Below are 15310 nucleotides of genomic sequence, written 5' to 3' on the forward strand. Positions count from 1 at the left end.
TCTTTTTTTGTTGTTTTTGTTTTTTGTTTTTTTTGAGGTAGGGTCTCACTCTGGCCTAGGCTGACCTGGAATTCACTATGTAGTCTCATGGTGGCCTTGAACTCACGGCGATCCTCTGCCTCTGCCTCCCGAGTGCTGGGATTAAAAGGTGTCACCACCACACCCGGCTAAATCTTAATTCTGCCACTTACAAACTGTGTCAGCTCTTGAACTCTCTACTTTCTATTCAGGAATTATGGAGATAATAAAACCTCCTTTACAGAATTGTTGCAAAGTAAAATGTGAAGTACTAGTCTAAAGTGGACACCAAAAAATGACAGTGTAGCTCCTCTCTTCTATTTCTTTTTTTAAAATTTTTATTTATTTATTTGCAAGCAGAGAGCAAGAGAGATAGAGAGAAGAGAGACAGACAGAGGGAGAATGCGTATGCTTCCAGCCACTGCAGACAAGCTCCAGATGCATGTGCCCCTTGTGCATCTGGCTTAAGTGGGTCCTGGGGAATCAAACCTGGGCCCTTTGGCTTCGCAGGCAAATGCCTTAACCACTAAGCCATCTCTCCAGCCCACTCTCTTCTATTTCTTGAAATACCAGGGAGAGGAAGCACACTATAGTCAGATAAGGGAAGACCCCTAGTGTTCTGTGAAAGGATGCCCTGCATGCTGGAGTGCATGGGAACGTTGCCAGGGTTCTGCTACGGCTCCACAGCCTTCCGTAGTGGCTGCTCCTCATTCTTGCCACTCAACTGTTAGTGCTTAAAGCAAGTGGTTGTTGTGGGATCAGAGCACAATACTGGTTTTTCCATTATGTGCTGCTAGGATCTTCTCTGGGCTCCAATATTTGAAAATGAAATGAGTGGCTTATTTCCTGGCTGTCCCTGGCTTTAAAAAATATATATGTATACACACACACACACACACACTGGGGAATCAAACCCAGGTGGTCAGCCTTTGCAAGCAAGTACCTTTAACCTCTGAGCCATCTCTCCAGCCCTCAAGCCATAATTTCTGAGAGTTCAAACCTTGCCTATCCTTCAGGCCCAGTCCCCAAGTCATCTTTCTCTTTGCACTCAGGCATGGAAAGAAAAGCTCAGTTTCTGGTTGCTACTTACTAAATATGTTTTCTGGTCTGAATGGCAGTAATATTTTATGGGGTTGTTTGGGGAGTTATGTAGTTGTTAACATTTAAAAATATACAACTTAGTCCTATACTTAGCACAATAATAGGTGCTCAGTATTTGTTACCTTCCAACCCTCATCCCTTGAGGTGGGTGTCACCTTTCCCTGGACACTTGCTTCACTGGTTCCTCCTCTGTGGCACTTACAACTTCCACCTGCTTTATGTGTGCTTCCCTTGTCAGCTAGAAGGTCTTCCAGGAACTGCGACATCCGATTACTCTTCCTAAGTCTAGCACTTTGTTTAGAATCTGTTACCCAGGCACTCTTGTTACATATGGAAACATTTGGTTTATCTACAGATCTATTAGTGTTTCTAATTAGCTATCTGGGATTTCCATGTATGCCAGGAAACAGCAAACATTATAAGAAAAATCAAGAGAAGACATGAAGAAGGGGAAATGAAAAAGCCCTAAGCCAGAGTGAAATTCCATTCCTTCCACCTAAAACCAGAGCTTCCATCGCATCTCCGTCCTACTGACTGTGACAGTGAAGTCCCTTCCCATTCCTTAGATTGGTCTCTATGGCTGGAGAGGGTTGAGGCCCCTCCTGCTTATTAAATCACTCTGAGGTACTGCCTGAGGGCTGGAGAGATGGCTTAATGGTTAAGGCACTTGCTTGCAAAGCCTAAGGACCCAGGTTTTATTCTCCAGGTCTCACATAAGCCAGATGCACAAGGTGGTGCATGCATCTGGAGTTCATTTGCAGTGGATAGAGGCCCTGGCTCGCCCATTCTCTCTCTTTCTCCCTCTCCTCTCTCTCTTTTTCTCTCTCCCTTTCTCTCTGTCTCAAATACAAATAAATTAAAAAAATTGAAGTGCTGCCTGAGCACTTACTATGTGTCATATATTGTGCTATTATGTGTATTAGTTATGCGTTGCTATGACAAAAAACCTGAGTTAAGGGAAGAAAGGCTTATTTTGGCTTATGATTTGAGCTGTCAGTCTATGGTCAACTAACTCCATTGCTTTCAGGCCTATTGTGAGGCAAACACATCATGGTGGAAGGACATGGTGGAGGAAAATTGTTCACTTTAGGTCAGCCAGGAAATACAAAAGGGTTTGGGGCACAAGATATATCTTTTGGAGGGCAGGCTTCCAGTGACCTCTTGTTCTAGCTAGGCCCCCCTCCTAATAGCCCATTCATATGAATTCATCAGTGGGTTATTAATGCATTGACGAGGCCAGAGCTCTCATGACCCACTCACTCGCCTCTCAAGTCCTCACCTTTGAATACTGCTGTCTCAGCGACAAAAGCCTTCAATACACGAGTCTTTTGGGAGAGCACTTCATATCCAAGTCATAACCCTCAAGTAACTAAGATATAGTTAGCACACCTAGGCTCTTCTTTAGTTAGCTCGTTTGTAGAAGACAAATGATGTAGCTGGGTGTGAAGCACATTCCTGTAATCTCAGCACTCAGGAGGGGGCTCTGTCAGTTGAGGGACAGCCTGGGCTACAAAGTGAGGTGTAACCAGTCAGGTATACCAGGGAGGCTGTGGCTCAAAACAAAGCAAAATAACTGCCCCCCACAATAAAACAACCAACCAAACAAAAAACCCCAAACCAAACAAAAATGCCAAAAGCAAAACAAATGATGTTCCTTGTATCAAGAGATGTGCCCTAAGACATTGCTGTATACAGCGACCCTTGAGTGGGCCCTCAGAAGAAGGAGGTGTTAGGCTGTGGCTGTCAGAGAAGGCTTCATGGAGCAGTAGTCATCTGAGCTGGGTGCAGAAGGCTGGGAAGACAGATTAGCCTCTTTTTTATTTTATTATATTTTTCTAAATAATGGGGCATTAGTAGTTTTGAACTCGGGAAGGACCCGGACAGTTACACTGTGATGAAAAGTGGATGGGTTTGGAGACACAGGACCTGCTCATGAGTGTAGCTTCAAGATTTACTCGGTCATATCATCTTGCTGAGCTTCATTTTCCTCATAAATATGAAACCTGAGCATTAGGTCTATGACTTTCTTTCAGGCTAGGAATCAAACGCCGGGCCGTGGGTATGCTGGGCAAGTGCTTGATTACTACAGCTCCTAGGAACGACATGCGGATCAAAGGTGGAAGTGCTTTGTAAGATACTAGACTGATGTTCATCAACTCATGATCAGAGGTGTACTTGAGGAAGAGTAATCCAGGAGCCAGGTCGGTGGAGCGGCAGAGAGAAACGACGGCGTAGGAGATGAGTAGGAGTCGGACGCTGCAGTGATTTAAGGTCCTGGAAGGGAGGCAATGAAGGGAAAGGATGAGACACAAGACATACGCCTACAGCATCGAGAATTGGGCGAATGGTGAACTGAGGAGGGAGGGGACTTTAAGACAGCCCCAGGAGGTTGAGCATGACCCAGACAAGGGTAGCTGGGAGGACAGCGTTTTTTTTTTTTTTTTTTTCAATTTGAGAGAGAAAGAATGGGCGCACTAGGGCATCTAGCAGCTGTAAATACACTCCAGATGCATATGCCACCTTACGTTTGTCCTGGGGAATCAAATCTGGGTCCTTTGGTTTTGTAGGCAAATGCCTTAATGACTAAACCATCTCTCCAGCCTGACAATGGTCTTCTTAATGATTGAGGGAACTAAGGGGACAGCAAGGAGGAGAAGAGAGAAACCATCCACAATTGGAAGTGAATACATAAGTATTCATATCCCAAAGATCCTTTCACTTGAGTTGTTCTTGCTACATTAAAATATCTCTCAAAAAGCCGGGCATAGGAGGTAGGAAGATCGAGGCCATCCTGAGAATACACAGTGAATTCCAGGTTAGCCTGAGCTAGAGTGAGACCTTGCCTCAAAAAACAAACAAACAAAAAAATCTTTCTGGCTGGATGTGGTGGCACACGCCTGTAATCCCAGCACTCAGGAGGAAGAGGTAGGGTTGCTGTGAGTTTGAAGCCAGTCTGAGACTACATAGTGAATTCCAGGTCAATCTGGGCTAGAGTGAGACCCTACCTCAAAAAAAAAAAAAAAAAAAGTCTCAGTGGTTAAAGGCATTTGGTAAATCCCATGGGCCCGGGTCAATTCCCTAGTGCCCATATAAAGTCAGATGCACAAAGTGGTGACACATGCATCTGTTCATCTGAAGTGGCAAAAGGCTCTTGTGCACTCATTCTCTCCTTATAATAAAGATATTGAGAAGCTGGAGAGATAGGTCAGTGGTTAAGGCACTTTCCTGTAAAGCCCAAGGATCTGAGTTCAATTCCCCAGTACCCATGTAAAGCCAGCTGCACAAGGTGGTGCATGTGTCTGGAGTTCGTTTACAATGGCTAGTGGCCCTGGCACGCCCATTCATTCTCTGTCTAAGTTTCTTTTAAAAAATGTTGAGCCGGGCGTGGTGGCGCACGCCTTCAATCCCAGCACTCGGGAGGCAGAGGTAGGAGGATCGCTGAGAGTTCAAGGCCACCCTGAGACTACAGAGTGAATTTCAGGTCAGCCTGAGCCAGAGTGAGACCCTACCTTGAAAAGCCAAAAAAAAATATATATATATCGAAATTTAAAAAAAAATTATCTTCTTCAGTGTTCTTTCCTCCTACCTGATAGGGTTTGGGAGATGGTACATAGCTTTCCCTTGCCTTCCACCTGCTAGCCTTGACAGGAGTTGAAGCAGCCTATCTAGCTACTTAATGTAACATACCTTCAGTGCTTCATAGCAACTAATTATTATTATTATTGCTTTTCGAGGTAGGGCCTCACTGTAGCCCAGGCTGACCTGAAATTCACTATATAGCCTCAGGGTGGCCTCAGACTCACTGGGATGAAAGGCATGCACCACCACACTGGCAATTTTTTTTTTTTTTTTTTTTTTTTTGAGATGGGTTCTCATATATCCCAGGCTGGCCTCTAACTCCTTATGTATTAGAATGACCTTGAAATTCTCATCCTCCTGCCTCTACTTCTTGTGTGTCAGGATTATAGGCCTGAACGACCATGCCAAGTTTGTGCTGGGGGTCAAATCCAGGGGTTCATGAATGCTAGGCAAACACTGTACCAGCTGAGCTTCACTCCCTGCCCCCCGCCCATACCGACTTAAAAGGCTCGCTTTTTTACTACGTTCCTGCAGAAGATCAGCTGACCTAGACAAGGACTGGCACTGATGTCTCTGGCTGTCTTTCCCCCAACTTCTGAAAATAGTTGCAAGCCTCTGTGGCACTAGTGGGGCTGCATGTGGGCAATGAGGTCTCCTCTTGCTGTGCCACGCCTCTTCCAGAAGATACCGTGCACATCCCTGCAGCCTCACCTGGCCTGGCCTGTCCAGGTCAGCTTTCAATCATCCCTTCACTTACTTTAAAAAAAAAATTATTTATTTATTTGAGAAAGAGAAAGAGGCAGAGAAAGAGAGGGAGAGTGAATGGGTGCACCAGGGCCTCCAGCCATTGCAAATGAACTCCAGATGCATGCTTCACCTTGTGCATCTGGCTTACATGGTCCTGGAGAATCGAATCGGGATCCTTTGGCTTTGCAGGCAAGTGCCTTAACCACTAAGCCATCTCTCCAGCCCCCTTCACTTACTCTTAGTTGTACTTGTTTTCAGGAAACAGACCCCAAATATGGTCCATGGTCTTAAATCAAGAGCTCACAGATGGCAAACAATGGCACACAAACATTTCGAAGCTCTGTCACGTTATAAAATGATAGCATGGACAAGACCATGCTTCCAAAATCTATGTCGGTGTGTGACAAGAGGAATGAACTGTGTTATTGAAGACAAGGAATGTTTCCAAGGTCATCAACTCACACTTGAAACAGGCTTTGAAAAATGAGAAGAGTTAATCAGGAGGTCATATAGCTGGGCAGTGCTAAGAAGAATTAGGCAGTGAGGGTATTTACAGAGCAGAAGCCCAGGGATACGTGGGAGACTGTCATGAGGAAAGTCAAGAAATAGGCAGAGGGGGCTTGCAGCTTATCCTAATAATGGGGGACCTTGGCCAATTGAGTCACAAGAACTGTGTCTTGACTCATGAATGACTGTGCATTTGAGAAGGGCTCTGATAAATCCATTCCTTCTGGGGCATGAGAGACTGTCAGGTAAAATACAAGGAAACCCCCGCTCCAGGAGGACCTAACAATGTGAAACAAGGTAGGTGTTGTGTTTGCTGAAGGAGCGTGCTGGACATGCTGTAGGCATGACTGGCCTTTGCTTTAGGAAAAAACAAAGCAAAACAAAACAAAACAAAAAAAACCCTTAGCTCAGTTAAGAGGAAGACTGGATGGCCGTTTCTGTCTCTAACTACTCAGGCTTGTCTTTAGAATGCTGGCCCCAGTGCATGGCTGGGACTGTTTTGGGGAAATCACACCCTCTAGAGGAAGAAGGATGTGTGTTTGAGTGGGGAAGCAATAAACCACTTGGAGAATTTTGGCTTCCTTCCCCAGAGGCCTGGCCAGCTTGGGGGTGGAGGGTGCAGATTGTTGATCTGTTTCTGACTGGCCACCGCTGAGAACAAAGTGGCCTGGCTGTGAGGAGGTGGCACCACAGCTGGGAACTTCAGATCACAGCTGGAGGTGGCAGATATAAAGGCTGGCAACAGCAGACACAACAGTTGGAGGCGGTAAACACAACAGTCAAAGGCAACAAAGAGGCTAGCCAGCCAAAATCTCAAGGACCTCCGAGTCCATAGTCTCAACGTTAGGTTCTTGAAGCTCCATGTTCTGTCTCAGCTCTAGTCCTCAGTGCTGTGAATGCTCTGAGAATGTGAGACCCGTGACAACAAACCTGGTGGCCACAGGGACAGTTGCTATAGTTAAGCTCTGGCCCAGGGGTCAGATACCAGAGTCTGGCTTTCCACTCTACTACTAATTTACTTGGGAGAAATATTCTCTGAACTAGTCTCTAATAATATCTTTCCCAACTACTTGTGTTGTGAGGATCAGATTGTACATTTTAAAAAAAAATATTTATTTATTTGACAGTGACAGAGAAAAAGAGAGAGAATATTCATGAATGGGTGCACCAAGGCCTCCAGCCACTGCAAACAAACTCCAGATGCATGAGCCACCTTGTGTATCTGGCTTATGTGGGTCCTGGGGAATTGAGCCTTGAACCAGGGTCCTTAGACTTCACAGGCAAGCACTTAACCACTAAGCCATCTCTCCAGCCCCAGATTGTACATCTTTATAAACATTATAGTAATAATTATAGACTAGTGAGAATAGTAAGCAAGCTTTTATATATGGAATCTCTGATATTCATAATCTCACAACACAAAGCTAGGACAGAAAAATCCTCGAAAGTCAGCATAGAAAGGTAATGGGGGGGGAGAGGAGGAGGTAGCCTGACATTCCATAGATGTGGCAAGAAACTTAAAGACAATCTTTCCACACCCACCCAGAGCTTTCCTCTCCTGAGTAGCTCTCTGTATAGTGCTGTAGAGCTTGAACTTGCTGTCCTTGAACTTCTTCAGGGCAGGACACTCTCCACCTTTGAAGGGACCTTTCACAGTTGGCTTCTCCTGATTATACAGTGTTTGTTGTAATACTTCTCTGGAGTCTGTCTCCCTGTAGTTTGAACTGACTGGTCCCGGTTGCTCTTGCCTGAAAAGCCAAAATACCCAGGTTCAACTCCCCATTACCCACACAGGTCAGATGCACAGGTGGCACATGCATCTGGAGTTCATTTGCAGTGGCTAGAGGTCCTGGAGTGCTCTCTCTCCATGTATGTATGTATGTATGTATGTATGTATGTATGTATGTATGTATGTATATTTGCCTCTTTTTCTCTCTCAAATACACAAATAAATAAGTGAATAAAATATTTTTTTAAAAACTGTCCAGTCAGGCACAGTGCTGCACACCTTTAATCCCAGCACTCAGAAGGCAGAGGTAGGAGGATAGCCATGAGTTCAAGGCCAGCCTAGGACTACAGAGTGAGTTCCAGTTCCAGTTTCAGGTTAGCCTGAGCTAGAGTGAGATCCTACCTCAGAACACGGGCTGGAAAGATGGATTAGTGGTTAAGGTGCTTGCCTGTAAAGACTAAGGATCCAGGTTTGGTTTCCCAATACCCACATAAACCAGATACACAAGACAGCGCATGTGTCTGGAGTTTGTCTGCAGTGGATAGAGGCCCTGGCACACCCTCTGCCTCTCAAATAATGGATAAATAATTTTAAAAAAAGAATGTCTCAAAAAATAAAAAAGGAATGTCTCTCCTCTTGACTAAATTCTCTCATTTGCTTCAACCATTCCCCATGTGATCTGGCTTTGATTTTCTTTCCTTTTTTTTAAAAAAATTTTTTAAATTCAAGAGTGAGCCTGTCCCCTCTGGTTCATGGTTCAGTACCTACCTGGAGATGAATATATGGATGTGCTCATGTGACTTAAAATTTTCTAAGGGCAAGGTGAAAGGGAAAATAGGAAATTGAGGAAATAGAACAGTGATAAAATGCAATGAAATGGTTCAGACCTATGGAATGAAGAATGTAATGGAGCATTCTGATCTCCAAAGGACCCAACACCTCAGAAATCACCCTGATCCTTCTGAAGAGACCTCACCACCTGATCTGGAGTCCAAGGGCTCACCCGGTTAAAAAAAATTCTCTACTGGAAAAGTACAAAGTTACTCCTTGGGCTGGGGTGCCAGGAACCTTGTGTTACGTGTGTCTCTTATTTCACTGCCTTGTCCCACTTTCTACTATCAGGACAAATAGCAATCTTGAACTTGAGCCTGGGCAGACATAGCTACTAACACGGACACCTAACTCTCCTGCTTCACCTAGTCAAGGAAGTTTTGCTAGTTACAACCTGGCATTGCTGCCATGCCCTGGGACAGTGTGACAGCGCTGTCAGGAAGCTTTGTGCTGTCACCACTGCTTATTCATTTACCTCAGGTCCTGCCTGCCTTTCCTAACACCAACCTAGACCCCATCCCGAAATAATTTCCCCACATGGTGATGGTAATGAGTGAAGCGGGCTGAGTACTTGGGCGAGTTGGGACAATAGGGTAGAAAGATGGGCACGTTCTGCTATTTCCTCAGCCGGATGAATACCACCAGTGGATATTAAGTTGGGGCTAGGAGAGAAAACAGAGAAATGAAAGGTATGTGTATCTGAAGTGGGACTGCCTGAGCGGAATAGCCTTTCTTGCCTGATGATATTCATGAGAGCAGGAGGGAATCACGTTTCAAATTAGACATCTTCACAGAAGGGATGCTGTGATGAGTGGAGAAGAGCGGAGCCCTCATTAGTTTCATCCCTTCTCCCAAGAACTATGAACTCACCACTGTTCTGTCTCTCCTCTTCCAAAAATTACAAATATCCCACTGCATCACAGTCATCTGTCTGCATCTTCCTCACTAAGTACTGAGCTCTTAGAGAACAAGGATGCTGCCATTCTTTTTTTTTTAAATTAATTAATTAACTAATTAATTAATTTATTTATTTGAGAACGACAGACACAGAGAGAAAGACAGATAGAGGGAGAGAGAGGGAATGGGCGCGCCAGGGCTTCCAGCCTCTGCAAACGAACTCCAGATGCGTGCGCCCCCTTGTGCATCTGGCTAACGTGGGACCTGGGGAACCGAGCCTCGAACTGGGGTCCTTAGGCTTCACAGGCAAGCGCTTAACCGCTAAGCCATCTCTCCAGCCCGGATGCTGCCATTCTTATCAGTGACTTACCAGCACCCTTGCAGTGACTGGCACCTAGCAGTCGCCCCACAAATAATTGCTAGTAAGAGAACAAATACGTGGCATCAAAACGAATGTGAGTTCCTTATTCGCGTTGGGTGGTGTGTGAATGTCGGCTGGATTCTGGCAATAACCTCCTTGGTGCTGTCTTGCTCCCTCCAGATGACATCAGCTGCCAAGGTGTATTACAGCCAGACCACTCAGACAGAAAGCCGGCCTCTGGTGGGCCCGGGAATTCGTCGGCGGAGAGTCCTGACGAAAGACGGCCGCAGCAACGTGAGGATGGAGCATATCGCAGACAAGCGCTTCCTCTACCTCAAGGACCTGTGGACAACCTTCATTGACATGCAGTGGCGCTACAAGCTGCTGCTCTTCTCGGCCACCTTTGCAGGCACCTGGTTCCTCTTTGGCGTGGTGTGGTATCTGGTTGCTGTGGCCCATGGGGACCTGCTGGAGCTGGACCCCCCTGCCAACCACACCCCTTGCGTGGTACAGGTGCACACTCTGACTGGAGCCTTCCTCTTCTCCCTGGAGTCCCAGACCACCATTGGCTATGGCTTTCGCTATATTAGTGAAGAGTGCCCCCTGGCCATCGTGCTTCTTATTGCCCAGCTGGTGCTCACCACCATCCTGGAAATCTTCATTACAGGCACCTTCCTGGCCAAGATTGCCCGGCCCAAGAAGAGGGCCGAGACCATCCGCTTCAGCCAGCATGCAGTTGTAGCCTCCCACAACGGGAAGCCCTGCCTCATGATCCGAGTTGCCAATATGCGCAAGAGCCTCCTCATTGGCTGCCAGGTGACAGGCAAACTGCTTCAGACTCACCAGACCAAAGAGGGTGAGAACATCCGGCTCAACCAGGTCAATGTGACTTTCCAAGTAGACACCGCCTCCGACAGCCCCTTCCTCATCCTGCCCCTTACCTTCTACCATGTGGTAGACGAGACGAGTCCTTTGAAAGATCTTCCCCTTCGCAGTGGTGAAGGTGACTTTGAGCTGGTGCTGATCCTAAGTGGGACGGTGGAGTCTACAAGTGCCACCTGCCAGGTGCGCACTTCCTACCTGCCAGAGGAGATCCTTTGGGGCTATGAATTCACACCTGCCATCTCGCTGTCAGCCAGTGGCAAATACATAGCTGACTTCAGCCTCTTTGACCAAGTTGTGAAAGTGGCGCCACCTAGTGGCCTCCATGATAGCACTGTACGCTATGGAGACCCAGAAAAGCTCAAGCTGGAGGAGTCATTGAGAGAGCAAGCTGAAAAGGAGGGCAGTGCCCTTAGTGTGCGCATCAGCAATGTCTGATGTCCTGTTCTCACCTCCCTGGGCAGGGGTTACTATCCGGGGTCACTGCAGAGCCCCAGAAGCACCAATCCTCCACACCCCATTGCTTAAGCCAGCGGCCTGTCAGTAGTCTAGGCCGACTGGAGCCCCTGTTTTCTTCCCACAGTCCCCGTGCCCTTTCTCTGCTTCTACACAAACGCACGCAAGCTCTTGAGCCAGGACTGGGGAGGGAGAGGGAAGATTAGGCTGGAGAGGCTTGGAAGGCCTCAGCCATGCTTGGAGACTCCCATTAGGAGGGCCGTGTGATTGGATGGATAAGACTCCCCCCAACCTCTAGAAAGTTTGTTGACTTGAAACTGAAGCCTCCTCCATCTCCGTTTCTGTCTCCAACTGACCTAAGGCAAGTCACTCTCTGATGCTCCCCTTGTGGTCAGTGCCCTCAGTAATAGAAATTGGAAATCAGTTTATTTTGGGATCTCTACCAACCCCAGTTGAAAGAAGCCAGGGTTTGTCACAGTCTATCTCATTTTCGCTGGTAACTCCTGACCATAATTTAGACCCTTGGTCACAACCACTTCCCCTTTCTAGTTCTCCAGCAGATCCTCTCAGGATGCTAGGTCTCTCAGACCCTGTCCCACAGAACTGGTCACAGTCACCTTTGGTGTACCCATCCTGGGTTCTGAATGTGTCCATTTAGCTGTCTAAAACTTTGAACCTATCTCCAGGCAGTCCTGGGAAGACTTTTACTGTGTCCCATGACTGGAAGGACCCCAGCCAGCATGCCTCCTTGAATAAGCCCAGTGCGCAGGCCTCATGAAAAGGTTTGAACACAGTACTTCAGATCGCTGTGCACCAGGCTTCTCTTTTCCCTTCCTGCTTATCGCAGACCCCTCTTCCCTGATCCCAGCCCTTTGGAAAAAGAGGGAAATGTAATGCTTTCCTTCTTAACTCTGACGCTCAACTAAAACTAGCCTCACAAGGCAGATTTCCCAGGGAAGTTAAACCAATGTCTCACGTTTTCAGACTGCCGCACAAGCCTCTGGGACTTGGTGATATCTTGTTAAAGTCTGGACAGACACAGAACCCCGTGGCTGGCAGCCAGTATTTGGTTACACCTCCCAATGCCCTTCTAAAGAGTACCAGTTATTTTATGAGGTAATGCTGCAAGGGGAAGAAATTATACCTCCCGATCAAATAACCTGGGTCTCCCTTAGTTATTCCTTGGTATAAACTGATGAAAATCAGTATCATCTCTATTCTCTTTTGGCATGGGGCCAGTTTCAGGCAGTTAAAAGGACATCTAAAGAAAGCAGTTTCAGGCCATTCCTTATTCTCGGATGGGGACTGCGGTAGGAGAAGGGAATGTCGACACCTAGACCCCACAAGTGCCTTCCATCTCATTTACATACACAGGAATTCCAGGACAGGTCTTCGTAGAACCCCTTCAGGAGCGACACGTGATGGTTCGTACCTGTAACTGTAGTACTTGGGAGGCTGAGGGGGAGGGCTTCTGTGAGTCTGAGGTCAGCCTGGGCTACAGTGAGAACCTGCCTCAGAAAGAAAAGAAAGAAGGAAGGAAGTTCACATGAATCAAGTGGCTGTTTATTAAGGTGCACTTGACAAACTGTCACAAGTTACATTTATACAGAATGTACACATGCATATCTGCACAAAGCCTTGCAGAGAAACTCAAAAGATCTTGAGGCTGGACCTAATTCAACTGTGTATCCTCTTCATACTGATATCTTCTTGAACTCAACTAACTCGATCTTGAAAATGAGGACCCTGGGGTCTCAGCTGTTTACTTACTATAAAACCCACCATTTGCCTCTAATTCTCACAAAAAGAGTCTGAAGAACCCGGAAATCTGAGCAAAGCACCAGGCAAAGAGCCAGCTTCCATGCTCTCTATACATTCAGCACTGGACTCATCCGGTTTTGCTTAGTGTGCACAGATATGATGTACCACGCTGGGCGCTGCGTGTCCTATTCCTTGGCGGTCTGTCCTCCACCTGGCTATGCACACCACGGCGCCCCTCCTGAAGTTATTTACCGCTTCCCATTGCCCAGCTCCATCCTAAACCCCAGATTGTCCTCAGATTTTTGGATAACAACGTGAAAACATTTTCTGACATAACCTTTTATGAACCTGCTCTACAATCCCAGGCTTTGCTCTAAATTGCACTTTAAAAAAATCGTTCTCTTGTATTAATGCAATCTGGCATCTTCTCCAATGAGCCCCTTGTCCTGCAAGGAACAACTCCCACTCCTAAACCTTCATGGCTCCTTAGATCACAGTGTATCTCCTGTACCTAGAATCCTCTTTCAGGCTATAGGACAGGCTTTAGAAGCAGAGACAACTGGTGAGAAATGAGCACCTGGTCTGTACCAGCTATTGACTTGGGATGCCTGGAGAGGAGCAGGCCACAGCTCTGAAGTGTGGTGGGAGAGTTTGGAAGTTGGGCAAAACTACCAATGAGGAAGAATGGCCAGGGTGTGAAGATGTGACAGGCAGGGGCTAAGAGACATAGTGAAATCAATGAAAGCCCCGAGTCTTATTTATGACTGGCAAATGAAAGGAGAATGCAGGCTTGAGGAATTAGGATATGATATATATGAAAAGTTTATCTAAGGAGAAAAGAGTTAATATATAGAGATATGTAAATAGATGTATATATACCCAAATATACTGAATGTACAAAAAAAAAAGTATTCAGAGACTTTAGCAAAGAGGAAAATATCTTGGGCTAAGATACCCAGATTTTCAGTCTTACAATGTGGACTGACAGCTGATGGATTTTAGGTTTGCTGATGTTAAGGGGAGGGCTGGGACCCCCCTTTCATAGACAAAGAGGCATCCACCAAAGTCTGATGAACTTCTGCTACCGACAGGAAGAAAGGAGCTTTGAGGAACTGGGGATGGAAGATGTCCTACCCATGGAGGTCTAGGAAAAATCTACCACTTAGACTGTGTGCTAGCTACCCCTAGCAGCAACCTGCCATGTAGCAACCTTTACAATAAATAAACAAATATAAGCACCCTCTGTTTTCCTCTTGAAGTATACTGCACCCTTTCTTCCACCAGGTTGGAGCCGCTATGGCTCCAAGCTCTCAGAATTAAACTGAGAAGCCAAGCACCTTACTAAATGGAAGTCCCGGCTCCAGAATGCAAGTGTCAGGATTGGTGGGCAGTCGGACCTCCCAAGATGGAGATCCAAGCCTGTATATGGCTGTAAAATTCCCTAACAGGTTGTCACCTATGCCGGTAGTCTCAGTCCTGGCCCCAAGCACCGAGGGGGATGCTTTGATGCTGCTGTATGAAACCGTGTGCCCAGGGTATGGCACAGCTCCATGAGAGGCTTCACTCAGTATCCCCCACCCCCAAGCCTGTGTCAGATACTTGGAGTACCCAGGGATGTCCCTATGCGGGTGGCACAGAAAGGAAACTGGTCATACTGCTCTTAGCCAGGGACACTGCAGCATTGAGAGGCTACCACCATGGATCTGTACCCCTGCTAGCTAACCTAGTTTATTGGTGAAATAACACATTGCCTGTTCTGTTAAGTTAGCTGGGCTTTCAGGCTCAGTGCTGGCCAATTCTACTGAAGCACAAGTCTCTAGGGATGTTTTTCCCCCCCACTCATTGCATTAAAGACTAAACCAGGTTAAATTTATCTAGAAAAAAAGATGTGTGAAATATTTTTGGTTTCATCTCTTTGTTCAAAACAAGCTACTAAATAAAATGAATGAATCTCCTGTCTTTACTGTACCTTCTTTTAGAAATCTAAACCTATGATCAGAGCCTGAATTTATAGGCGTACTTATAGGAAAGGAGAGTTAGACTCAGCTTGGGGTCAGGCCTTGCCTGCTAAAGTTCTCTCATACTTTTCCATTAAAGATATCACCTAGTCCTTCCATTCCTTTCTTGCTCTTCTTATTAAGATCCTTTAGCAAATAATTTTCAAATCTAGGTTTTGTTTTATTTTGGTTTTACAAGGTGAGGATTTGCTCTAGCCTAGGCTGACCTGGAACTATGTAGTCTCAGGGTGGCCTCAGCAATCCTTCTATCTCTGCCTCCGACATGCTAGGATTAAAGGTGTGTGCTACCATGCTCAGCTCAAATCTAGTTTTTTTTTTTTTTTCTTTTATTTTTGTTGATTGTGTGTGCGTGTGTGTGTGTGTGTGTGTGTGTGTGTGAGAGAGAGAGAGAGAGAGAGAAAGGGAGGGGGAGGGAGGGAGGGA

The 15310-nt window shown here is 46.3% G+C and overlaps 1 protein-coding gene across 1 annotated transcript in view; it reads left to right on the top strand.

Annotated features, from left to right (window-relative positions):
• Window positions 1–14828, top strand: part of Kcnj10 (potassium inwardly rectifying channel subfamily J member 10) — a 35512-nt gene extending 20684 nt beyond the window's left edge. Inside the window, exon 2 of the mRNA XM_004671108.2 lies at window positions 9951–14828. Within this exon, the coding sequence (XP_004671165.1) occupies window positions 9951–11090 (1140 nt within the window). The 3' untranslated portion in view covers window positions 11091–14828. The remainder of the gene's footprint in view (window positions 1–9950) is intronic.
• The last annotated feature ends 482 nt before the right edge of the window (window positions 14829–15310 follow it).

Source organism: Jaculus jaculus, chromosome 1 (genome assembly GCF_020740685.1).
Source record: "Jaculus jaculus isolate mJacJac1 chromosome 1, mJacJac1.mat.Y.cur, whole genome shotgun sequence".
Taxonomy (NCBI): domain Eukaryota; kingdom Metazoa; phylum Chordata; class Mammalia; order Rodentia; family Dipodidae; genus Jaculus; species Jaculus jaculus.